General features: G+C 34.6%; 1 protein-coding gene across 1 annotated transcript; it reads right to left on the bottom strand.

Moving 5' to 3' along the window:
- On the bottom strand, positions 1-24,889 carry LOC149797559 (uncharacterized). Its single transcript, XM_089960431.1, has 16 exons — positions 24,512-24,889; positions 21,808-21,978; positions 20,263-20,391; positions 17,187-17,332; positions 16,216-16,269; positions 15,109-15,132; positions 13,279-13,329; positions 12,598-12,657; positions 12,136-12,192; positions 11,380-11,409; positions 9,620-9,667; positions 9,271-9,474; positions 7,621-7,692; positions 6,859-7,053; positions 4,935-5,096; positions 1-1,586 (listed from the first exon to the last, which is right to left on the bottom strand). The coding sequence occupies exons 2-16, from the start codon at positions 21,946-21,948 to the stop codon at positions 1,469-1,471; spliced, it is 1,491 nt and encodes a 496-aa protein (XP_089816557.1). The 5' UTR covers positions 21,949-21,978; positions 24,512-24,889; the 3' UTR covers positions 1-1,468.
- Between the last annotated feature and the right edge of the window lie 2,620 nt (positions 24,890-27,509).

Genomic DNA, 27,509 nt, shown 5'->3' with positions numbered 1-27,509 from the left:
TTGAATGAATCATAATCTGAAAACAGTCGATCATACATTGAGACATTTGTTGGTTTTTTGTAAGCTGAAAAAGATGGTTGTATATATGTAGGTAGGTAGATAGATAGGTATGCTGGTAGATAGATAGGTAGGTAGGTATGCATGCATGCATGATGGTTGAGGTATAGGTTGTTTGGCTAGATTCGTCGATCCTATAGCCATACAGTAGAACTCTTCCTTTTCGAACTGAGTGTAGGTGCTAACTCGAATAGTGGTGTTAATACTGCTCGCAACTTACTGCAATTCCCATCATATGAAAGAGAATGGTTTTATTTGATTTATTTTGCGCATTAATCTATCGTCAGTTCTGATTTCTTTCTGAAATTTCAATTCCTCAAAAGCTACCTGCCTGACTTCGAAAAAGTAATGCCGTCGTTTATAGATTTGTATTTGCATCATATGCCTCAAACTCTAGGCTTTAGAATCGAGCTGCAACCTGTGTGTTGGAGTGCAAGAGAGAGAGAGAGAGAGAGAGAGAGAGAGAGAGCTGGATATATAGACACCTATTCGATGAACTTTCCCTGTCCACACATTTTTTTAACCGTAATGAAGTAGTATATTTATATTTTAAATTACACCAAAAAAGGTTTCTTTTCTACAACATATAATAAATATACTTTGAAGGTATTAAATAATTACAGGCATGAATATTTTGTATTCAGCTTTTATTTTACTTGTAATTATTGATATCTTGGAAGTAAATGAGGACCTTCCAACTTGTCCATACAAAGATTCAAATCTGAGTTAACAAGACTTAAATTACTCTCAGTTATCTCCTTGGCATAAAAGGAATACTTTCCACTGACAATATTATCGGATCAGCCTCGAAAATTGAGTTAGCAGTTTTATAAAAGCGGAACGAAATAGTTCTAATATCAAAGGTAAAAAGGATCATTTTCGTTTCGAAATAAATGCTGTCAATGGAATCCTCCTTATGAACATGTGTTGAACATCAGTTGTATTGCAAGATACTAAACTGTCAAATACTTAAAAATATATAAATATACTTAACATACCGTAAGCTATATGAAAAGAAACATAAGCATTACATTACAAGTATGTAGAGATAATACTAGTTTGCTAGCAAGAAAGACAAGTTGAAGAGTGTATGCTTCTAAAAATAAAGTAAAACATAATAAACTCAAGCGGACAAATTGAAACTGTACGAATCTTGTTTCGAAATTTCTTTTATCCGCGATTACAGATACCTTTGCTGCCTAGGGTGAGCAAAAAGACTTAAGCACTTTTCTCTCTGTCTCTGAAACACCATTCGCTATTATCTCAATAGTCGAAATTCGAAATTTTTACTTCGACACATTTCTCTTTTTTAGTCCTCCAATACTGTATTGAAAACTATTATCACTCATTTCATGACCACTATCCATGCCAAACAAAATCTTGGCTTCGTTCCCTGGAAACAGTAATCCTGTCAACTTTTGGAAGATACTTTGCTTTTCTTTTCTTTTGGATGTTTTGGAGTACTGTTGCCAAGCTGCTGTTCTATGGTGAGAAGTTCATTCTGAAGTTCTTTGAGGTGTTCATGAATCCTGGGAACAGAAACAAAAATGCATGTGACGAACATGATCTCTTATGCTTTTACCATGCCATCAATCAGTTTTTAAAATGCTCTATAATAACAAGAACCTGAGTTCACATCAATTTTATTTAAATAACTCCTACAAGCGGTGGAATATTTTCTGACCTAAACAAGTTCTCGTGAATCACTTGAGTAACCAAATGTAATATTTATATGGATCAGACACGGGGAAAAAAACTGATAGCACTTTGAATGTGACTGGTGTTTTGTTTTATCTGTATATCCCAGGATACAAAAATAATCGTGAATTTAAGAAAAAAGGTGGACGGTTCAATTATTTAGATTCCGTCGACACGACGGGATATTGTATTGCATATTTGATCACTACAACGTCTTTTATTTCAATAAGACTTGTTACCGATTGCTGTGTGCCGACATGTTTATGTAGCCATGACAAATACGCATAGTTTTGGTAGCTACAATTTGAAAATTTGTCAGTAAGACAACATAGATTTGTCAATTTGTCATGATATCCACATAATCATGTTAACACATGGCAATCAATAAAACATCTTTTGACGTAAAAGACGTCGTCTTGAGCACGTATGTGATTGAAATATCTAGTCATGTCGACAGCGGGCAGATCAAATCCAACCAATTTACCGGGTTACTTGAATATGGACGAATCAATCTGCCATCGAAATGAGGAGTCAACATTAATCCATATGTGATCTAGATGACGTCTTTTGCGTCAACAAAGGGACTTATTGATTACAATTTGTTGACATGATTATGTGGGCATGGGGACAAAGTTATATATTTATGTTGCTTTATTGTGGCAACGTGTCAGTCAGACAGCATAACCTTACCATATGTATCTTCGTGTCTACATAATCATGTCAACAAATTTCAGACAGTAACTTGTTGTCCTTGTTTTGACATTTTAAAAAAAAAATCATCGTGATCGCATATGTAGTAGAAACAAGTCATGTAGATGGCATCTAAATACTTTTACACGTTATCAATTTAGAACAAAATCAATAAGTGATCTATATTAATTGTGAATAATGCGTACCGACGATATATGCGTATATCTCCCACTCAACGGTATTTCACAGAGTATAACGTTCTTCTTTATAAATTTTATGGACGATGGAAATTTAGATAAGTCTAAAATTCTTCCAAACAATAATATCAAAAGACAGAAATGTTACCAAATGATTTCTGAATCTTATAGACGATAGACTAATCATATATTGTCATATCAGGGATCATAAAAGAGAACGATAGAAAATGTTTCAAACCAATTATGTAATTAAATAATTCCAACAGCCCACACAAAACTAAACTTTAACAAACAACCAGCATGATATTACATAACGTCCTAATCATATTCATTGTACAAACATAATGTCCAAAGTTATGAGGCTCAATAATTTGCAGTGAATTATTGAACGAATATCAGCTTATTTTTCATTTGTGCCTATTTCGTATGAAATTTATTTAATATGTTAAATAATGTTTATTTAACACTCGTAAAGCATTAATTGATCAACTCTTTCATATATAACGTTACATCAACATGAAAAACCTATTTGTACAAGACTCCCTCTCTCGAATGTAGGTAGGTAGGTAGATAGATAGATAGATAGATAGATAGATAGATAGATATAGGGGTGGGAGTGTTTATTATTGTAGTGGGGAGAGGGCTTTATCTAAGTTGATGAATGTATAACCCAGTTGCAAATGCTTCAAGGAAAGATAAACAAAATATTTTAAGCAAAGGATCTGCTTATCAATAAATTTATTTAGAAGCTTCCGTCCCTTATCGAAAGAAATAATGTGCACAATTGTATAAGACATTATTGAGAAATTAACTCGCGGGCGAATTTTTCATAATTTTCTTAAAGGCGGAGGTGAGGGGACACGATTTCTTTTTGACACTAAAAGACTTCACAATATGTACAGGAAAGGGTGGTGTGTATAAGAATGTACCCACATGTGCTACCTCTAAATCCGCCTGTAGAGTACTAGGATTTTTTCTCCTATTATTGCAAGGTATATATTAAGTTGCATATCATGTTTCGATGATATTCGCTAAGCCAGTGCTTTTTATGAATAGGTAAAATAGTCTGTAAGACCTAAGTCAGAGAAGCGCTATCACGACCGTACTAAATTGCAATGTGTCATTGTACTCATTATAATCTTGCCAGGTAAAAATTCTTTATTGACATTACCTGTATTGATCAGTTTTGTTCTTGGAAGGGGGGAGTGTCTTTGTGGTCTTTTAACAGGTAGAAAATAGTTAATTCACTCTGTGCCGTCAAGATAAATTTCTGCTTGTAAAATCAACAAAACAGCAAGTAAAATATACCGTAAATACTCGCTTATGAGCCGTTTTCGACTGTATAGATCCAGATCTGCTGTCGCATAATGCAAAGGCAGATTTTAATATATCGAGTTTGCTAAGAGTAATCAGTAGAATGATGTGACGGCACGCTATGCGTTGGCAGATCAGAGTTTATGTTGTAAACACTTATTCCGACAAGTTGTCTGATAGTGTCTTGTGAGTAGTAAAAGGCCCAGTAGCAATGATTGGTAATAAATAAAATTAGTATTCATAGTAAAGTAAAAAAAACTATAGAGATGGGCTGTGTTTGGACTTGGTAACCATATGACCTTAATACTACATGTTCCCGTTTATATCGACAAAAGAAAAAGAAAACGAAAACCAATCGACAATCTTACTTTACTCTAGTGTAAATGTATTTGCATTTGGAAAGAAATTTCTGTATTCTTAAATGGTGTCAAAATTGTTCAGAAACAGCCATAGGATGTGCGCGGTCCAAGGCAACAAGCGATGAGCGGGGCCCAAGCAAAATAATTGCATTGCGGAGTTAATTTCCGTCAGCATTGCGGAGCCTCTGAAAGCGCGGGGCCCAAGGCGGTTGCCACGTAAAATGTAAATATATTTATTTACAGCCAAAAGAAACTGTATTAATCATGCTCTTGGATGAATTTCGTACAACTATCATCCCAGGATATCACCGCCTGTAGTTCCTTTAGTAGGACTTTGATTGGAAATACGAGCTGTATGAAAAGGCGATATACAAAGCATCAGTGGCGTACTAAGGGTAAGTAGCATCCGGGACCAGCGGAGTAAATGGCGTGGCTCTCGGCCGATCCCTGGCTGCCAACGATTTTACTGCAATGTAATATCATCTATTGTTTTCTACTGGCAAATAAATGCTATCATTCACAGTTGTTTTTTGCGCCACATGACATCTGGTGCTATGGGCAACCGTCCTGCCCACCCACCCCTCCCATTTTAGTACAATACTTTAAAGCATTTGTGTACCTATTCACTTCAGCGGCAATATCTTTAGCGCTAGTCCGAAAAACACCAATTCTGCCATCCGGTAATGCACTTTTCTCATCAGGAAGGTTAAATTCTCCCTTGCCGTAGTCAACAGTATAATGACGCAGCTCTTTCATTAGCTTCTCTGCATAAGATATTAGCCTAAATAAAGAAATGACAATAATTGAAACCTCGTCTATATGCAAAGTTCTCCGAAACAGGACTTAATTTTACCCACAAAGATGTCGTCATTAAAAATTCAAAAACAATAGACCTTTTACTCCAAAATTACTTGCAAGGTCTAAAAGTAGTTGAGACTTTAGTAATATAATCTATATTCAACACGAAATACTTTAAAGCCTGTTTTGAAAGTATCCCTTATCTCAGTCGAAAGCGTACATGGCATTTATGAATGGAGTATTATTCGCTCATAATACAGACAGCTAACTATAAATACCAGAAAAAATTATGTACATTAATTACAGGAAAGTATGATCAATATGAAAGTGATGTGAAGACCATAGTCAATAAAATTTGTGAAAGCTTCGACGTCACCTCGAATGGATTCTGAATTACCTTTAAATGTTTTGATCTAATTGCCGAAACCTTAAGAAAGGTATGCTTTATATTGTCAGGTTAATTCTCGTACCCCACACCATCCCACAATGCACAGGGAGAAAAGTATTTCTTTTACAACCACATTTTGCTAGATCTTGAACATTTCAATTTAGCTCCGTCGGGTTTAAATTAGGATTTAAATTAGGGTTTCCGGACATTCAAAACGCGAGTAAGAACCTTCTACTGGTCCGCTAACCTTTCTGCTACGCAACATCCAGTCGAGCAGGGGAGCTGGTTATATACTGTACGGTAGATTAACATCCTGACATTTTGTGTGGTGGCAACTTGTAAAATCGCAATGAAAGATATTTGGTGTGCTGGCATCTTGTACAGTTTTAATGCATAACATTTGGTGTGATGGCATCTTGTACAATTTTAATGCATAACATTTGGTGTGATGGCATCTTGTTTAATTGGAATGTATGACATTTGGTATGATGGCACCTTGTACAAGTTTAATGCATGATATTTGGTGTGATGGCATCTTGTGCAAGTTTAATGCATGCCATTTGGTGTGATGGCATCTTGTACAATTTTAACGCATGACATTTGATGTGCTGGCATCTTGTAAAATTTTAATGCATGACATTTGGTGTGCTGCCAACTTGTAAAATTGTAATGCATCACATTTGGTGTGCTGGCATCTTGTAAAATTGTAATGCATGATATTTGATGTGAAGGCATCTTGTAAACTTTTAATGCATAACATTTGGTGTGCTTGTAACGTGCACACTTTAAATAAATGAACAATTAAGACTTAAGTATTTAAATTAACAAACATGTATCAACGATCCTTGCTTACGTGAGTTTGTCTGCATGTATATAATTTCAAATTATTTCTATTGTCGAAAATTAGGTATAGATCGTTTTAATGTAAAGAACGAATGGCAGCACGAATGAACGAAGAAAAGCAACAAAGAGTAAATAAATATTTAATACTATAAACCATCCTTGTATATTCCTGCCTAAAATGAAAACGTCTAACCTTTTTACCATTTTAACGAATAAACTTCTCTACCAAAACAATGCACTCATAGATAATAACTATCTTTTAAATATAGAATATTTTTTGAAACAGCTGATTTTAACTACCCGTATGTATGACCCGTATTTATGTATGTATGTATGTATGTATGTATGTGTGTGTATGTGCGTGCGTGCGTGCATGTGTGCGTGCATGCATGCATGCATGCCTGTCTGTGTGCGTGCGTGCGTGCGTGTATGTATGTATGTACGTATGTATGTATGCATGTATGTATGTATGTATGTATGTATGTATGTATGTATGTAAAACTTAATTACATACTGTAAATCATTAGTATGATGACGAGCGATTTCCTGCAGCCTGTTTTTAAAATCGACTAAGTTTGCGTTAGCATCATTTTCTGTCTTTTCCGGTAAGGGCTGATTAAAATGCTTCTTATCTCCAATGACGAACTTATGCAAACTTGCAAGCATCTCTGTGGAATGTTGAAGGGCACGTGACAGGTTATCAACCTTCCTTAAATTAAGAAAGAAAATAATGTACAATAAGATAAATAGAGGTCACCTTAAATTGTGTCCAGAGGACACAGAAGCCCTCGGGTATGGCAATGTATGTCGGAAAAATAATGTAAATCATCCAAAAAATGAGTGGTGTTCATAGAGAAAAAGCTGGAAATAAGATCGGTGTGCTGAATACGGTTGACTGATTGACTTTATTCCCTCTTTAGAAGATTTGAACGTTTTGGAAACGGTCAAAGCAAAATGTGTAGAATGTGTATGCACGTATCCCAGACACATATGATCCACCCTGCCTCACATAAGGAGATTTAAAACTGCATAGACATTAATCGCCTTTGATGGGCTGCTTCTGGGTCTGTTGTGTTTAAACAAGCATAAAATAAACTTGTACTTGTTGATATTCAATGTCAGGGCACTAATTAAAATCCTGATTAAATGCTGATTTCTTACATAGGATAAAACTTTCAGGGTGAAACGTCTAACAGCAGCTTAGCATTATGTTGATAAAATCTTTATTTCGATCAGAAAATTGATATTTCTTTTCAAGGGAAAGTAATATACGTACTTTGTGGCCTCAATAAGTTTATGCTGCAAATCTTCCTCTCTCTGTTTCATATTATCTGTCATTCTGAACTTTCTGGAAAAAATCAAGGACAATATAGTAATCATACGTGCATTTCAAAGGACGATATTGTAATCATGTATGCATTTCCAAGGACGATATTTTAGTCATGCATGAATTTCGAACGACGATATTTTAATTATGCAAGCATTTCCAAGGACGATATTCTAGTCATGCATGCATTTCCATGAGACGATATTATAATCATGTGTGAAATTATAAGGACGATATTATAATCATGTATGCGTTTCCAAGGACGATATTTGATTATGTACGCATTGCGTAGGACGACATTGTAATCATCTATGCATTTTCAAGAATTTTCTTATCCTAAGTTGAATTTTTGGCGATTTTTCTTTTCTTAATTATTTTCACTATCATTTTACAGTTTATAACGTTTTGCCAAATAAAACTACTGATTACATTTTGTTGTACTTCAAGTCAAAATCGAATGTTCATAAAAACTGAAAAACAGTTCATACTGATCCTGACAGCTTTACGGTAAATATTTCTATCTTGAGCGTCAATAAAAACTGAAGTAAATAGGAGATATAAGACGAAAGTGACAAAGCTTCAGCTATTAAATTACTCCCGCATACAAAAAACAAACGTAAGAGCCATTTGCAAGAAACCAACCTAGATTCACGGACTACTTCGGTTGGGTCCATCATTTTGTCTTAAATTTCATGTTTTGAAAACAAAGTTAAAGGACAATCAACAATGCAGTTGAAAGGAAAATTTTACTTCTAGGAATTTCTCGAATTTAAGAAGAATGTTCAATTCACTAATTATTAACATCGCTAATTTTTTTCAAGCAACGTGCTTCTCTCAGAAGAAACCTTGGAAATCGACAAAATAAATTTAAGTAGGTTGTGAATTTTTTAAAAACAAAATGCAGAATAAGCGTGGATACACATTAGAAATAGTACATGCTATGTAACCAAAACTATTCAGGTCATCCATCCGGTTGGACAAACTCTTGTCTGGTGACTAAATTGTACCTGTAAAAAATGCTAATAGATAAACATTAACGCCTGTCCCGGCTTAGATTGGTTAGCGGGTCACAGAAATGTTTGCTAGGTAACTCAAGATTATTAGGTTAGATACCCGCCCAAACCAGCCCCAGTCGGCTGCCTCAGTCAGTCAGTCAGTCAGTCATACATACATACATACATACATACATACATACATACATACATACATACATACATACATACATTCATTGCACTGCTCCGTTTTTCTAGTAGTTAGAACGTGTCCCTCGGATGCGGGATTCGTGGGTTCGATCCCCCGGCAGAGTCATACCAAACACTAACTGCTGCCTCGCTTGACGCTCGGCACTAAGAGGTTAGTGTTATGACTGGTCGGCCTGGTGTCAGGATAATGTGACTGGGTGGGACATCATACTACATGTCTGCGGCATTATGCCCCAGTGCTAGACATTACTATAAACTGTCACACTGCAGACATCGTAGCGATATGACTGAAAAATTGTTAATGTTACGTTAAAAATCCAAATCACACACACACACATAGATACATACATACATACATACATACATACCATTTCCAATAATGTGTTAAAACTCTTACTTGAGAAACTCCAGATGTTTTTGTGCGATTTCAGTAGCTTGTGTGATCGGTTGAGACAATGACGTTTGTAGTTCTTCGCCTTCCAATGGCGGTAAATTGTACCCTGTTTTTTGTGATCCGCCATCCCCGTACATCACGTAGAAGTGAAGGGATTTCAACAGCTTCAGGAAATATGCGTGTTCTGCCTTTATTCTTTGACTTTCACTGGGAAATAAAGAAATACATTTGTCTCAATTTTTGTGGGCAAGCATTATTGAATATTTCTTAGAATCTAACTACGTGTAATGATTTGTATGATTCTGACATATTGATATATAGATTCAAGAAGCAATCTAAGATATACTATTACCTGGAATTTTGATTTGGATCCTTGGCAGAATCGTCTTTCTTTTGAGTCCTAAATTAATGATAGAAAATATACTAGAGGTCAAATATTTAAGGAGAAAAGTATATCTTCTGGAATGTACAACTATATATGCAAAGAATCGTAACGATGTAGCTAACAACATGTGAAAAAGATCAATTTAATCATACATACATACATACATACATTAATTCCTTCTTCTACTATCAGTAATTACGAAATTTAAAGTAATGTTCTTATAAAATCTATAACTTTTAGCATAATGTATGAATAAATAATATATCTGCATTATCATGACTACCTAAATATGGAATAAAAATTAATATAAAGAGAATAATATTATGAAATTTTACTTATTCTGTTTAAACAATTTTTGTAACGTCTCCCTAGCAAACTCAGAACTTAACACCAGTATTAGCAATCGTATACGAATCTCTGTTACATAGAAATGCCATATATGTTGTAGTTGTATTGGGTACAATGCTATTTTTCAGCGCATGATAGGCTATACTCGGAGGTCAGTATAACCGGTGGATGAAGAACCAGGGGAAAACCACTGACACACAGGAAGATAATGGCAAGCTTTCACACATGTTCACATTGACACTCTGCAGTTTCGCATTTTGCAGAGAGGGTCAGTTTTGTTTATAGGAAAAAGATTTTTCCAGGTTTTACTCATGGTTATACTGGTTATTAAAACACAGATCTTGTATTTCTTGGGTATTGTTTAAAGAACTTTTAATTCCCTATATTTTAGCATATGATTGACGGGTGTAATTTCGGTTATGGAGTATACATTTTGGACTTACTTTAGATGTGTACCTATTAAAAAACAACCGGCAAGTTCAGCTTGGTAATTTTCACTTCCTGTATTTCAGAGGTAAATAGTAACAAAATAGCCTATAATGTTTTTACTTTTTATATATTTTGTAATTCATTCATTGCGCTTTTAGAGACTGGTATTGTCTAGACTGGCAAAATTCATTTTCTCTGTTTTAATAACTACTAAAGATAGCGTACTTTAGACTAATTCAGGTTGACTTCTCGAGAACATTGGAGCAGCCATTTTTGGTTTGCAGTGTGCTAAGATCATGCAGCCAAACATATCAGGCAAAGTACATGAAAGTAACATAAAGGTATGCTAACTTTCTCTCACTGTGCATGTTGCATATGCAAACAGATTCACTTTGCACTTGTCACTCTCTCAGATATCTGTATAGTGTCCCAATATTCACATTGACTTGAACCCACGCGGACATATGTGTGATAGTCACACACACACACACACACACACACACACACACTTGCTTCCTACGATATCGCTGGTTCTGTGGTATCGCGGTATTAGAAGTTTTCGCGATTTTTCTGCATAGAGCTACCTATTGTGTACTTATCTTATATGTACTACATGACCACATGGTACTAGTTCTGCATCACCAGTAGATTTGGGTGAATGTTGGGATGGCTTGGAAGTACACTGTTTGAAAAACGCACCTATGAATATCACTGCTTCCAAACATGGCCGTGCCCCATGTTCTCAAATAGAATCTATATCTTCTTAAAATCGCTATCACTGTAACAAGTTGGTTAAACAGTTTGTCGTCTGATTATGTCCAATGATGTCATGCAAGAGTCAGATCACATGATTACCAACTGAATTCAAATCATGCTAAGTCCATACGCAACCATTATATTTAAAATAAAAAACCACCAAAAACATGTATTCATAAAGGTGAGTAACCTACCCGGCTGAAACTGGCTTTTCTTTTTGATACCTGGAAACAAAAATCCCTTGTGCATTATTATACATAAACAATGACAACTGATACATTTGGTGCGTCATTGAGAGGTACATAGTGATACCATGGGAAAGCAAAAAAATTTGGGTTTTAAAAGTCATATAATTGCAGCACATACCCCCTCTCCGAAACAAATACGCATTTGTTTATCAACAATACGCAAACATAGTCGCTTGCTTCTAAATCTTAGAATGATCTAAAATTGGGCACATTATTCTGATTATTTAAACACATCCAAATTATTTCACAAAATAAAATGTACAAACGAAAAATGGAGGAAAAAAAATGACCGATCGCAAAGAAACGGGGAAAACTCCACGTTTTTCCTTTTCACAAGAATTCTTTCAAAAACAACACTAATTTCAAATTTATACTGAAAATGCTCGAAAATTGGACAAGAAAAATATACAAAAATTAACCATTTGAATATGTTCTATTTTGTGGCGATAATCACGAAGATATCTGACCATCATGCCTCAAAGTTCCGACAAGCCTCTGGTTTACTAATGCAATTGCTTAATATAAATTACCTTTCCAGCGATACTATTTATCAACGCTCCACTGAGGTTATAAATATGTTAAACTAACGTAGGTGACCAGGGCTATACATCAAATAAATCAGGTGATAAGTTCGTTAATTATGTCTTTATACATTTTAAAAAAATTAATGCAATTTAAATATTCACAGTAACGAAAACGTACCCTTTGTCCGGAACAACTGAAATATTTCCACTGACTTTCAATGTACCAGGTACCAATCTGAAAATACAAATATGTATAGAAGAATGTGTTAGCTGGACTTAAGTTAGTTTATTGCTGCTGTTTGTATTGATGTATAGAACACGAATATGCATGCCAACGATGAAAATTAGTACATTATTCAATAGTAGAAATGTATGTACTTACTTAAGAAGACATTTTCTAAAATTCTAACAGTAATTCTACATGTAATTAGTCATATTACTATGAGACAATTATCCTAAATCTTATGACATAAAGACAATCATTGGAGTCGTTCTTAAATCAGAAACAGTTATGAAGAAAATATGCATGCGTAATGTGATGCTTTGTACGATTCGTCAGAAGGTGAGTGGCTGAGACACGTAATAATCTACATGAATGAATGAATTGAATGTTTTCAACTAATATGAATGTTCTACTTACTTCACTTCTCTCATAAGATCTTTGTTTTCTATAACATCCTGCTTTTTCAAGCCTTTTAATCTGAAGGAAAATTCCAAACAGCAACCTTCCATTAAAGTTTAGAGGCTATGACGGTTTTACAAGTATATAAGAAACATGGAATAAGTCATATACCGTCTAGTACGCATGCATCATTATTTCTAATTTTCTTTAAGAAAGTACATAAAAGATAACAATTTAATGGTGTGAACTATTTGCTTATAACAAACAAACACTATCAAATGTAACGTGGCATAAAGTATGCACGATCAGGTGATACACCAACTGTTGTCCTAGACTTTTCTCGATTTGAATTTCTGACGTATGTTAGATAGTTGCTGTCTTATATTGTCCGCTGATTAATATGCGGAGTGTCAGTGCTAGATCTAGATCCGTGTCTCGATCCCTCTTCACCCCACCCACCCCACACGCTATATGACAAATGCACACACCATTATTTTCTTTTTTATGCTTTTTGGCGTGGGGGAGGGGCCGGCTGACTTAGTTGTAGTGAAAACGTAGAGTTTATCCTGATTTTCCTCAAATCCACGTCTATTAGTTGAGTGAAATTTTGACAGAAAGTTATCTTTTGAGACGTTAGTCCATTTTAGTGTTGAAACAACAAAACATGTCGACCTTTTATGATGCATATTCTCGCCTTACCTAGTATTCTGAGGTTTACTTTCAGGCACTGTAATCTTCGTTGCTTTTGTACTGAAATAATAATAATAATAATAATAATAATAATAATATCCAACCAAGAATAATGACGTTGTTAAAAACTGGAAGTGTTGGTGCCCCAATTAAAGATGAGGGTGTCTCCAATATGCATTAAAGGTCAACAATGGTTCAACCTTACCATTAATATTTTAGACGTATCTTGTGCATCTTGAACAAATTACATTGTTCAAAGCAAACACGAACAAAGCATGCATACCACTTGTGCACTCATATTTCACTTGCACTAGTTCTATCAGATAAATCAAACTATCAAGTTACTCTGGTCGACCTACATGTATAAAAGTCTTCCTTTTGAATTAAAGCATAAAGTGCACGATCAAATTTAAAAATATGTTATGTGTTTAGTTCAACCTTTTTGCACATCATTATTGCTTGAATATGTGCATACGCGACCTTAAGTTCTAATTTTTACACATCATCATGTGACTGAAATCCTATTATTTGGCCTAAACCTGATAGATTCTACACATGTCTAACGTGCAAATATGCTGTTACAAAAGAGTTGTAACCTTGAAATTATTTCTTGATCGAACAGAACAGTAGTGTCTTATCACAAAGTCCCATGATGCCCACGTGCATTTGGTATGGTAGGGCAAATTCAATACTACATTTACTATTTGTAACTCTCTTCTTAGATACAACATGGACGTGTTGTGATAACATGGATGTGTTGTACTAACATAGATATGTTGTGAAAACATGGACGTGTTGTGATAACATGAATGCGTTGTGAAAATTTAAGTTTCCGGGATTGCATTGTATGTTATTGGCATTGAATGTCTGAAAAATTATCTCCTCTGAATAACTCAGGGAATAGTGAAGCGACTCGGGTTTAAAACGTTTCATTGATTATCAAGGTTTCTTTCCAAAAACAATATAGATTTACACTTGTGTCTTAAACTGGACATTGTAAGATATTACAGCTGATTGCCAACTGGAACCATATTTGTGGCTGCATTTGAACATTCCATATGCCAATTAGAACAGTTCCATGTTAGAACAATTACGTACGTCAATTAGAACAGTTCCATAAGCCAAGTAGAACAGTTCCCTATGCCAGTTAAAACAGTTCACTATTAGAACAGTCCCCTGTGCCAATTAGAACAGTTCCCTATGTCAATTAGAACAGTTCCTTATTAGAACAGTTCCCTGTGCCAGTTAGAAAAGTCTCCTATTCCAATTAGAACAGTCACATATGCCGATTAGAACAGTTCCTTAGTAGAACAGTTCCATATGCCAATTAGAACAGTTCCATACGCAAATTAGAACAGTTCCCTATTAGAACAGTTCCATATGCCAATTAGAACATTTCCATATGCCAATTAGAACAGTTCCATATGCAAATTAGAACAGTTCCCTATTAGAACAGTTCCATATGCCAATTAGAACATTTCCATATGCCAATTAGAACAGTTCCATATGCAAATTAGAACAGTTCCCTATTAGAACAGTTCCATATGCCAATTAGAACATTTCCATATGCAAGTTAACCTACTTATCCTAAGCACAGACTGACATTTACCTAATATATTTTTACTCACCCAAACGTGATTTGCTCTATTTCTAAGCAATGTATCCCGTATTTTCGGAGTTCATTACTTACGCCATAAATGTTTAGGCGTTTGTAAATTTCATATCCAATGCCTTGGATTCCTCAAAATATCCATTTTCATGAATTTCGAATTAAAGAAAAATAAATAAATCAGTACCTAGCTAAAACTTATATCTTGATAAACGTTATTTATTCAATACCTTACTTTCCGAATGGAAGATGAACTGTAATTAAAAAGACAGAAAAAAACGCATTAAAGATACTCTTTTAGCTTATAACAATATTAATAAAAGTACGTATAGAATTTTAATAATAACTCATATGCAATATACATAATCATGCACATAAAATATTAATAAAAATATACATTTACAATGTTAATAATAATGCAAATACAATATTAATAATAATACATATACAATATTAATAATACATATACAATATTATTAATAATACATATACAATAATAATAATGATACATACATACATACATAAATACATACATGCATGCATGCATGCATGTATGCATACATACATACATACATATATACATACACAATACTAATAATACATAAACAATATTAAAAATAATATATATACAATATTAATAATAATACATATACAATATTAATAATAATTTATATACAATATTAATAATGATATAAATGCAAAGGTTTCATTGTGTTCTGCTTTCCAGGCTGCGATAGTTTTTGATGGTCATATCACATGAAAAGTCAACAATGTTGACGTGCGGTGACTGGAGTTTATTTTCTCATAACTAGATGTCAACTAAATCCATATATTTTTGCAGATGTTCATGTTGAGACTCGAACCAAGGTATGTCTGTATGTATGAATGAATGTGTATGCAACAGCAGTGCAAGAGCCGGTGGGAGAGAGAGAGCATTTTCCGTCAGGAGCTTTTCTAAGCTGAAATTTGTAGGTTTTTTTTAACTTCACCTTGTTGTAACCTGGGCAATTCTTCAGAAACTTATATTTAGGAGTGGGGGAGGGGGAGGAGGTTGGCTGGCAACAGACAAAAACTGTTTTCTGTAGCAAAGTCGGAGTATTACTAAAGGCCATTACCCCCGGGCGCCTCGAACCCTCGTGTCGCCACTGCGTGTATGTATGTATGTATGTATGTATGTATACTTTGTCATCAACCTACCTATTTATCTAATTTCTTGCTCGGTTTTAATTGGTTTAATGAAATATACAAGACTTATAGTTTATAAAAACCGTCGAAACTTTATACAAATAATTAAGGTGTTGGCCTTCAACATTGTCTTAGACAGAAAATATATTTACCTATTCCCTTCTTTTTCTCCTGTCTGTCGTGGTTCGCTCTTGGAGCGTCTTGGTCTACAAGTATATATCATATTCTGAACAAATTATACTACTTTCATGTAATATTACAATATAAAATCAATTTTGTGTGTGTAGATAATAAACCCCAGTTTTTATTGTAAACAAAACTTGAAAAATATGAATAAACAACCACATTTCGAATTAAAATCAACTAAGGAAGAAACTCAGCTATTGTATTTAAAAGTCCAATTCAAAATATCAATTTTTTAAAATATAAAAAAGAATGCAAGTGCTACATTCATCAAATAACTCGCCATCTATCTATTCAGATCACGTGCACATGCATATAAACATGACTGGCAAATTTCGTTTGGATATGTCAATAAACTTCTAAGGTCCCGTTTTACTTTCACAGTTAGGGACACACAATAAAACATTTAATGATGTCCCAGTCTACTAACACAGTCGGGGACACATAATGAAGCACTTAATGATGTCCCGTTCTACTGTGACAGTTAGGGACGCATAATAAAACACTTAATGATGTCCCAGTCTACTATCACAGTTAGGGACACATAATAAAACACTTAATGACGTCCCAGTCTCCATCACAGTCGGGGACATTTAATAAAACACATAATGATGTTCTAGTCTACTATCACAGTCAGGGACACATAATAAAGCACTTAATGATGCCCCAGTCTACTGTCACTTTTAATGTACGCATAATAAAACACTTAATGATGTCCCAGTCTACGATCAGAGTCGGGGGACACATACTAAAGCACTTAATGATGTCCCAGTTTACTATCAGAGTCGGGGACGCATAATAAAGCACTTAATGATGTCCCAGTCTACTGTAACTTTTAATGGACGCATAATAAAACACTTAATGATGTCCCAGTCTACTATCAGAGTCGGGGACACATTATAAAACTCGTAATATGTCCCTGTGGTGTATCTGTACCTACTCAGTTTTAGTTGTATTTCCTTTCAAGGACTGGGGTGATCGTTGTTTCAAATTACGATCTGATCTTGTAATCCTTTCACTACCAGTATCCCTATAGCTAGTGGAGCCTTCACTGGCAGCGTTTTTATCATCCTTACCGCCTAGAACCTGGTTAAGAAAACTAAACTGAGATATCGGTGACAGCAGCAAATGTACCAAAAGAAATTTTGATTTCATTGTTCATAAATACAAAAGTTTTCAGATTTTTATCTGAATTTCTGATTGAGGGCAAAACTGCAATGTCATTAAAGATAATATTTTCTTGGGCGGATGTGACAATAAAAGTCAGTGTATTGGCCAGTCCAAACGCTGACCTAAGCGTTTCTGACCCATCCACCTCCATCCTTTATATTAATAACCATGGGGTAATATCAAAACATTCATCGCATATTTTATATATATTTCTGTAACTAATACAAATGTATGTCCCTTTTTGTTGTTAATCGTCTTCTTCTTCTTCTTCTTCTTCTTCTTCTTCTTCTTCTTTTTTAAAAAGCAAACCCATCCATGTAATCTCTTATTTTTTTAACAGTTTAACTTTTTACCCCACCCCACCCCCCTTCCTGGGTACAAATTCAAAATTATTACCTTCCTCTCTCCATCACTATGTAAGTTAAGTAAGTGGTACCCTTTGTCATCAATCCACTGTATGAAGTTTAAGGAGATGCATGACAAATGGACAAAAAAACTGACAGTGGGGAAACAAAAACATTCCCGATGGTATCGTTGTTATTGTTGGGTTTAACGCAATTTTTCAGTACAAGACAGGCCATACATGGTAGCCAGTAAAATTGGTGGAAGAAGAACCCGTGAAAACCTCGGAAAGAACCACCGACCCACGGGAAGCTACTGGCAAGCTTCCTCAGGTACCCGGATTTCACCTTTAAACATGTTTTGACCTACATTCGTAAAACTTATTAGCTGATCACTACATAATTGCCACCATCTACCCACCCCCGAAAAAAAAAAATGCTGCGAGAACCATTGGACACAGCAAATTTGTAAGTATTGGCAAAACCTTTAAGTCGAATAAAAATAACTTTTGCTCAAATTTCATATTTCCGTAATCAAACTTGTAGATTGCATTAATTGTCTTTCTGGCTTTTTTTGGCCCTTTTATGATAGTGATTTTAATTTGTGATGCCAAATTATATTTTCAGTTATGGCTTATAAAAATGTTCAAGTATGTAAACTCTTCCGCAATGATAAAGATTCGTCACCATAAGATATTACACCTTTGCACATTAATGACCACCTCTAGAATTCATTTCTTCTATTTATTAGTATTTACCTAGATGGCAAAGCTTTCACAATAATTTTTCAACTTAGCAAACAGGTATATTAAACCTTCAGATGAATTTATCAGTACATTATCACAGAAAGTTAATAATGAAATAAATCTAATGTTGTACAACATTTTAATTTTCGAACAATAACTAATTAATAATTAAAGTAAAAATGAATGGTGATAGTTGCTATTCATTCTTTACACCAATATTGCTTGCTATTTTTTTAAAGGAGCAAAATATAAATTAAAATATATTACACAGCACTTGACTTTATAACATTTTTCTACGCATCTGAACAAATTTTATATTTACATTAAGTAATTTACACAAAATGCTCTCTGAAAGTCAGCAAAAAACTGTATAGAGCTTCTGTTTTCATAAATACAGTTTATTATTAACAGAACCAATTTAAAGTAACATCACAGCAGTTTTCAACATTATTAGGATCGCTCTTCCAAAAAATGGGAACTTTAATACCTTCAGCTCACTCATGGGGGAATGTGTAACTTTGTATGTTTGATTTTAAAGTCTCCATGCAAAAATAAAATAAAAATTGTAGCAGCGAAAGCAACATTCGCTTATAAATCCATCAAACCCTGAATTTGTATTGGTTTTGAATTTAGAGAAATTTTGTTCAAATCGTAAAATGCACTATTCTTACCATATCTGGAATTAAGAATGTATCCTGTACTTCACTGTCAATTGCAACATTTTTAAGTGGATTATTATTATGATCTTAAGATTTGAAAAGAAAAATTATAAAACCAATGAGCTTCCAACACAGTACACGTCGTCTTATTTCCATTGTATGGCACAATATTACCGTATTTATGTCCATAATTTATGATGGGTTTTTTCCTGGATACATATTCTATTTCCTTTTTCGTCTTATACGAATACATTAATTATAATATAATAATATCAGTTTCTTGGCCGAATTAAATTTGACAAATTTTCTGAAAAGTTGATTCCTAATATTTCCGTCTCGCTTTTTCAACATTTTTATATACTTTGTTTACAATCTTCATTAAACCATGTTAAGATTATTCCATATTTATTACCAATTTCTAATTCTTTTAAAAGTCTCTTTCCACAATTCCCAAATGAAACAGTCAAATACAATTGTTCTTATATATTCCTTTTAACCTCATTTTAAGATCACATACAGCAGCCGTACTTTCATTTTTTATCCTTGATATTCCTTTGATATAAAAATTATTCTTATTGCTAACTTATCGACTTTCGAAGACGTTGACACCAGAATGAATTTCTTGCCTTATATTTGATTTCCATGTGCAACCAACAGGTGCATGGTCGCTAAAACCAGTCAAGTCATGAATATAAAACTCGATTTTTTTGATAACATTGTGAGGGTGATGTAATTATATAATTAAGTGTACTAATGCCTATCGCGGAATAATATATTCTGTAACTTTCAACAGATTCGACAGCTTTTACCTTGTTTTATCATATCTATCCAAGATATTCTATTTCTCCTATTATGCATATCGTACTCTTTTTTCCACAGGATCCCTGACACAAAATACACGTTGATCAATATCGACTGCTACGTATTCCACCAGGTTTTTGGCACCGAATACATGCATATCAATATGGACTGATATGTATTTCACAAGGTCACTGGGAGGCTAACATAATAAAATACCAAGGCGTTTGACCAAATACTGTTTTTTCTCTCTCACTCTTCGGTGCGTGCCGTAGCAGCTTATAATTTCCGTTTTAAGATACCTTTATTTCATTCAGCGAATGAATGGCAGCCATCAGCTGTTTGTCTTTGAGGTTTTTGTTTTCTAACGTAACCTTCAGTTTGGATACTTTCATGGCCACATTGTTCCAGGAAACTTTTCCTTGGCAGTACTAAGAATTAAAATATTAAATCTATTACATCGTCCCATGAAACTTTTCATTGGCAGTAATAAAAAATTAAAATATTAAATCTATTACATTGTCCCAGGAAACTCTTCCTTGGCAGTACTAAAATATTAAATATATTATGTATTTACAATTGACATCTAAAGGATCTTACACAAGTTGTCATTTGAAATAAAATTTATTAAACTAGTTGAATAATAGTATATCCTATAAAACACTAAACACATAATGACATCATAATGTTATGCCAAAAAGCGACTGAGGCATCTTGGTGTATTTCAACCATTTCTCACAACCATTTTGCAGTTGGTCAAATGAAATCTGTATTTTTTGCCATGCAATAAATAGAAAATTACATTTAACGTCATTTCATTCTAAGGCTCGCAAAGGATATAAATTTCTCGACTGTTTCATTTGATATGAACACTCATTAAAGGTCTTTTAAACAAATAACAATCAGAAAACGTCAAATGATGACGTTATAGAGTATCGCAAAGGCAGCAATGTTATTTCATAAATATAATCTTAAACTCGTGTTCATATTACAAGACATTCATCAATTTTTTTTAATAATACACTAACAACTCATGGCATATACTGTCATCTCGTATCACACATTTCATCTAAAATTAGCATATATATATATATATATATATATATATATATATATATATATATATATATATATATATATATATAGATACATACATACATACATACATACATACATACATATTCGATTATATAATTTCTAGCACTGTGTATAAGTATGTGTCCCCGTTTTGATGGTAAAGATTCTCATACAGTGTTTCTTGGAAATCAACCACAAATCAATTAGAAATGACATGTATGTATCAAATGCATATTCAATTAGATCTTTATCGCTGATAATTTTTTTAATAAAAATGTCCCCGTTTTGATGGTAAAAGTCATGTTCTCGTTTTGTATCTTTTACAAGTGTGTGTGTCCGTGTGTGTGTGTGTGTGTGTGTGTGTGTGTGTGTGCATTGTACATTCAATCATATCATGGAGGGTTTGAATTATTTTAACCAAGGCCCAACAAGTATGCATGAAGTATGCCACCAATATGTTCTTGTTTACGAAACTACATAAATTTTAATAATTTGTCATGTGATTGGGGGTCATGTACTGGCTTGAAATGTAAGCGACATTACGAGAACATATTAAACTTCTTAAAGAGCATAACATATTTTGAACTAAATCTTGAATTTAATATTTAGAAATTAGATCAAATGTCTAGTGATACTTTTTCAAAACTAGACGATATGTGTATCTAAAATTCAGCACAACTCGACGGGAAATGATTTCTTTATAATAACTTAAATTATATTTTCATGATATGCTGATTGCAATTACTGCATATATTCCAAATACAGTTTACCATGGAAACGCTCTTCGCAATATCTTTAAAGTCCTCGTGCACATCACCAAATCTCTTGACATCAAACTTATCAATATGGTGCCCCAGTTCTGCCACCAGAGTTTCTGTCGGATCAGCTGATTTTGTCTCTTCTTCAGCCATTTTTTCGAGATGACTTTGGTGGCTTCAATGCTTAAAAATATAGACATATATTTAGTTTCAAACCCATTTGATAGTAAAGTGATATCCAATGAATTCTCCATGTCTTGATGTTCTGAAGCAGCCTGTTGACTATTCCATGTGGAACTGGCCCGATTCCCTCTCCAGCCATTCGAAAGCTACTACAGCTACTTCTGACAGACAAAAATATGCCTAGAATGCATGTCGGCGTAGAAATTTACAGAGAAATCATACATTTTGTTCGCCGGAAATTTCTCCACCAAAAACAAGAAACCCAATCTTTTCTGGCCATCTCGGGTATTTTAACCACTGTGGAATTGACAGAGGAATTATAATTTTTTTTTAAAGAATTAAAAACAAAAAGAAACAGTTTGATCGTTCGTATCCCCTTGGCCAGTTCATATTTCGTAAATAGCCGAAGAGATTTCAATAGCATAGACAGAATACATTCCAGGTATAATTGATATGATTGACCTCGAATGGTTGTCCTGCAGTTCGCTCAAGGGGGATATTGGAGGTAACCTTTTTGCTGTGGGATATACCCCGTGAAAATATTCCATCTGAGATGGTTTTGTACTATTGAAAAGTGCGGCTTAGATACATAAAAATGACTGAATTTGAACGGATCTCTACTTTGTCTTTATCATTGCTTTCTATATTTCTTTTTAGATATTTCAACTTGCTCGGCACTTATACAGCTGAGCTGATATGGCGTTAATCCGTATACATACATGCATAATTATACATGCATACATACATACATACAGACATATGTACGTACGTACGTACGCACATACATACATACATACATACATACATACATGCATGCATGCATAGATACATACATACATACATACATACATACATACATACACTTTAGATTGCAACTTGCAATTTGCGTACCACACAATAATGTATTTTAATATGCTGAAGATTACATGTTTATATAGTTGACAAGTAAAATCATATTACCGAGTTGTGTACAATTATAACTGTTTTATTGGTACTCACAACACTTTAAAATATATCTTAGTCAATTGTATAAAAGCAAAAATGCTTCCACTACCACCTGAGTATACAAGTTTGCAAAGTTTTAAAGCAGTTCTTCTTAACCTAATGATAAAAATTATGTTATTATAAATCGGACAGCAGTCTTGTTGTCCCTCAAACCTGGTTTGATACGAAAAGACAGCCGAAAAAGAGTTTAATCGAGAGAGAGAGAGAGAGAGAGAGAGAGAGAGAGAGAGAGAGAGAGAATACTCCACAAAGAATCAGTGACAGAACGAGATACATCGATATAAAAAGAATCGATATGGAATAAAATATAGCGATAAAAAGTGTATACAAATACAGAGACCCTGTTAAGGGTACAATACGAAAACAGAGCCATATCAAAGTAGAAAACGGGAATCGAAAGGTAAACAATTGGATAAAGACGTGTATACAAGGTTTAAGATAGGAATGAGCGACTATAGTAGGAATCAAACTCGGGCAAATTACAAGACAATGATCGCAGCGAAGTAGATTGTAGTATGTTGTTTGATTCCCTTGTGAAAAATATAATGGTTGCTTGGTTTTAAACAGCACCTTCAACACATTATTGACTACATTTTCTTGAGGAAATGAACACATCAAGGCAGCTGCCGCAGGGTGGCTTGGACGGGTATTGAACCTGCAACCCTTGATTTGCGAGTCTGACACTCTACCAAGGACGTACATACACGGACAGGGACAGAGGAAATGATATACAATCACACATATGCAAAACCAATAACAGAAATAATGAGACTCACACTCATATAAATAGAACGAATAACGGGCTAAAAGATATTCAGAGCGGTGGAAATTGAATCCTAGACTCACAGAGGGGATATTAAGCTATGAACAGTTATGATAAATGACAAATTGCAGGGTTAAAGAGATAATGATACAGAAATATTGGCAAACGTTAAAAACGCACGAATAGATAAGAAGATAGCTATGGTGACAAACATTTAAACGCACACAGACAATAAGAGAGAAATAGTGGCAAACATATCAACGTATACACAGATAATGAGACATTGTGCCAAACGTACAAGCGCACATAATGAGACAAAGAGGAAATTAGTCTATAGAATACAAATTCTATTTAGCTCGGAAGTACAAAAAAGTTTGGTATTGCTTTACGCAGGACATTAATTTTAATATTTTGTACATGTTGGTTATCTGTAATGTCATGTGGTTTGCACAGACAGTTCATTATAACCTTGTTGGCTATATGCAATGTAAAAGTTTGGAAAATGTTCGATTTTGTATTCACACAACAGGACAATGTACATTATCTAAACATTATCAAATATGATATATTATATCCAAATAATGCAACGTGACATTTATAGATATTTCCTCATGTAACTCCGTTTATATGACATTAAATATGATAAAGAAAGGCCACTCGGTTGAGCAATTGTGTTGAAGAATACATTTGCTCTAGCACGTTCAACACTTAAAAAGCTATTTTTAACAGTGGTTAACATAATGGTCTTTGATAAAACAATATTACCTGTTGGTGAGTTATTCCACTTTTCTTCCAATGTCAAAATTGATTCAGCAGATGTGAAAGAATCATATCACACCTTAACATGTATCCGTATTAGGCCTTCATCTTCCACAAGAAAAGTCTAAACAACAACTTTCAACAGAGTTGAATAGATTCTTATCACTCGTATCTTCAAAAAGTAAGTCAGTCGTGCAATCCTTCAACATTTTGAAGTTTGAGTATTATCATCAACAAAAGAAAGACAAAGCTACGCCCAACTTTGATCACTTTTATAGTCAGGGTAGGTACATATATACATGCTTATAAAATATCAGTTTTATGGTCAGGGTAGGTGCATATATCAAATAACAGTGCTTCTATTTATATTAATCAACGCTGTACAGATTATCAACTGTCGTTAGGAAACGCATGTTTTCTTCAAGTGACAAGCCACATTCATGGACCATTGATTTTCTTTGGATATTTTCAGCTGTACTTTGAGACCCCTGTATTGTGTAGAAGAAATTATAGTAGAATGAGTTCCACGACCCCGATATGCACCCCTTTTCATACTCCATGTTATGAATTTATATGTAATATTTGTGAATATACAGTGGGGAAAAAAACAGCCCGCTTTAATATTATTTGTATAATAGAAATATTATTTAAGCATCATAAATATCTTTTCACTCAAGTATATACATGAATGTAAAACTGTCAACATTAATTGTAGATGTAATCATCCGGAAGTCGCATATTATTTTCGTTTGTTAATTGTAGGGAATGGACAATAATGATCTGTAAAACTTATCTGATATGTGCACTGCGACATTGGGGGCGGGGGAGGGGAATTTGCTCTGTTAATTCGATTACTGTGTGAATATTAATGATTTGATATCTACTAAGTGGCAATTTTAAAATGATATGAACGAATTTAAAATAGTTAAATTTGTTGGTGTCAACATTTTCAAAACATTACGACTATGTTCGTCTGTATGTGGTTAAATCTGTGGATGCCCTTTCAAAGCGTTTGTAAGGCATCTCAAGTCTTCCGTCTCCTATTAATTGTGATTCTCTAAGGTATAATTCGTTTGTATTATTTTTAATATCTTTTAATTTACTTTTGTGGCCCAGGGTGGCCGAATGGTTTAAAGCGCTTGCCTTGACCAATCACTGCCATTGCACTTTTTTCCGCGTGGGTTCGAGTCTCGGTCTCGGCCAATGTGGGTATGTGAGAAAGCTTGGAATTAGCTTCCCGTGAGTCGGTTTTTCTTACCGTGGTTTTTTCCCGGGTTTTGTCTTCCACCAGTTATACTGGCCGCCATTGTATAGCCTCTTTTGTGCTTAAAAATGGCGTTAAACCCCAAACAACAACAATTCTTTTTGTAGCTGTTCACGGGAATCATTGAACAAGGGTCTGGGATATAAAATTAAAAGAAAAGAAGGTATCCCAAAACACAGCAGGAAAGTGCAATTATATGACTCTCTCGAGTTTTCCTCCTTGCGAATTACGCGATGCCTCTCCAAATCTATACTTCATTTGAAATCTGTTATGGAGCGGGGGTATACTTTCTCATGATTTACGCCTTAAGCTCGCACTATTGCCGACAGGTACACAGCAAACTATCAGAGCGAATGTGCTTTGAACAAGTGACTATCACCGGTCTCCGCCCACCTCAGAGTTTTACCTATTTGCGGAGTGCTTAACATAGTATCGAGCCGCTGGTATAGCCTACCGACCTATCTGCCAGGAGTTATTTGTGAACAATAGGCTCTAATTGCATGGTCGCATCACAATGAGCTGGTTAAATAGATCAATATTTCAAAGTGTATATGCTTATATAATTATTTATACAGAAGTCTGACACTGTGTAATAAAAGAGACAAATCCTGAGTAATGCCAGTGTGTGTGTGTGATTTGGATTTTTAACGTAGCTTTTAACAACTTTTCAGTCATATCACTATGATGTCTGCAATGTGGCAGTTTTATATTGATGTCTAGCACTGGTGCATCATGCTGCAGACATGTAGCATCATGTCCCACCCAGTCACATTATCCTGACACCAGGCCGACCAGTCCTAACACTAACCTCGTAATGCTGAGCGCCAAGCGAGATAGCTGTTAGTACAATTTTTGTAAGTCTTTGGTATCTGGTAAATTTATTGATTATTTGGAATAATATTAACTTCACGGGTAAAATTTAAAGAAAATAGGACGAATGATAATAAAGTTATAACTTACTGAATCCTGTAATGTGATTACTGTCACTATTGTTTAGCATACTCTAACAGCGTCGGCCTATGTGCAACAGCGTTTCCTCATTCTTTTTCAGGACCTTAACTAATGAAATACATCTGAGCGGGGTGGGAGTTGGGCATCTAATATTGACAGGTAAGAATTAAACAACACTAGTTGTACACCCCACCCCAAACTAAACTTTAATATTAATAATACTAACCTGTCAATATTGTTTAGCTGGTGGGAGGCTGGTGGACTTTATTGGAGTAAAAAGTGAACAATTACCTTGTAGCCCAGTCACTCATCCGCTTTTATAAGCAATAGTCTCTCTCTCTCTCTCTCTCTCTCTCTCTCTCTCTCTCTCTCTCTGTGTGTGTGTGTGTGAAAGACCGAGACCTATAATTCCATCTAGAGATGGTAGAGATGGTAGATTCTGAAATATCAGGAGAGTCCCTTAACGGGTGCAAAATCCATTATGAATCTATCCTGCGGAAAAGGTTCCAGACTTCCAAGTAAACAGAAGGAGCGCGAGTTCAAATTTTGTACGTTAAAAGAAGTCCTCCTGTTGGGATCAATAGCCTTGGAGAAATACTCCTTCTAACTCCGAGTCCTTATCCTCCGTGAATCTAAGGAGTCGGTGTGCAGATTGGGGTTAGGTGTCATGCAGATAAACTCCCATCAGAACCTTATCCTGATTGTACCACCTCTTTGGTGGTACTGAAAAGTTAATCTTATAGCAATTCAATCCGTCAGCGAATCATTGTGTGGTTTCCAGACTGCCAT

The sequence above is a fragment of the Sinohyriopsis cumingii genome, chromosome 6 (assembly GCF_028554795.1).
Source record: "Sinohyriopsis cumingii isolate HCF-2022 chromosome 6, ASM2855479v2, whole genome shotgun sequence".
Taxonomy (NCBI): domain Eukaryota; kingdom Metazoa; phylum Mollusca; class Bivalvia; order Unionida; family Unionidae; genus Sinohyriopsis; species Sinohyriopsis cumingii.
The sequence above is the reverse complement of the archived record's forward strand: the minus strand, read 5'-3'. Positions and strand labels throughout refer to the sequence as shown.

Bases quoted from the DNA above. Each gene is read 5' to 3' on its own strand.
- LOC149797559 (XM_089960431.1), bottom strand. From the start codon at position 21,948: ATGGCTGAAGAAGAGACAAAATCAGCTGATCCGACAGAAACTCTGGTG. The intron at 17,333-20,262 runs GTATCTTAAAAC...TTTCTTAACCAG, and splicing joins ATTCGCTGAATGAAATAAAG to GTTCTAGGCGGTAAGGATGA. The intron at 12,193-12,597 runs GTAAGTAGAACA...TTGTATTTTCAG, and splicing joins GATCTTATGAGAGAAGTGAA to ATTGGTACCTGGTACATTGA.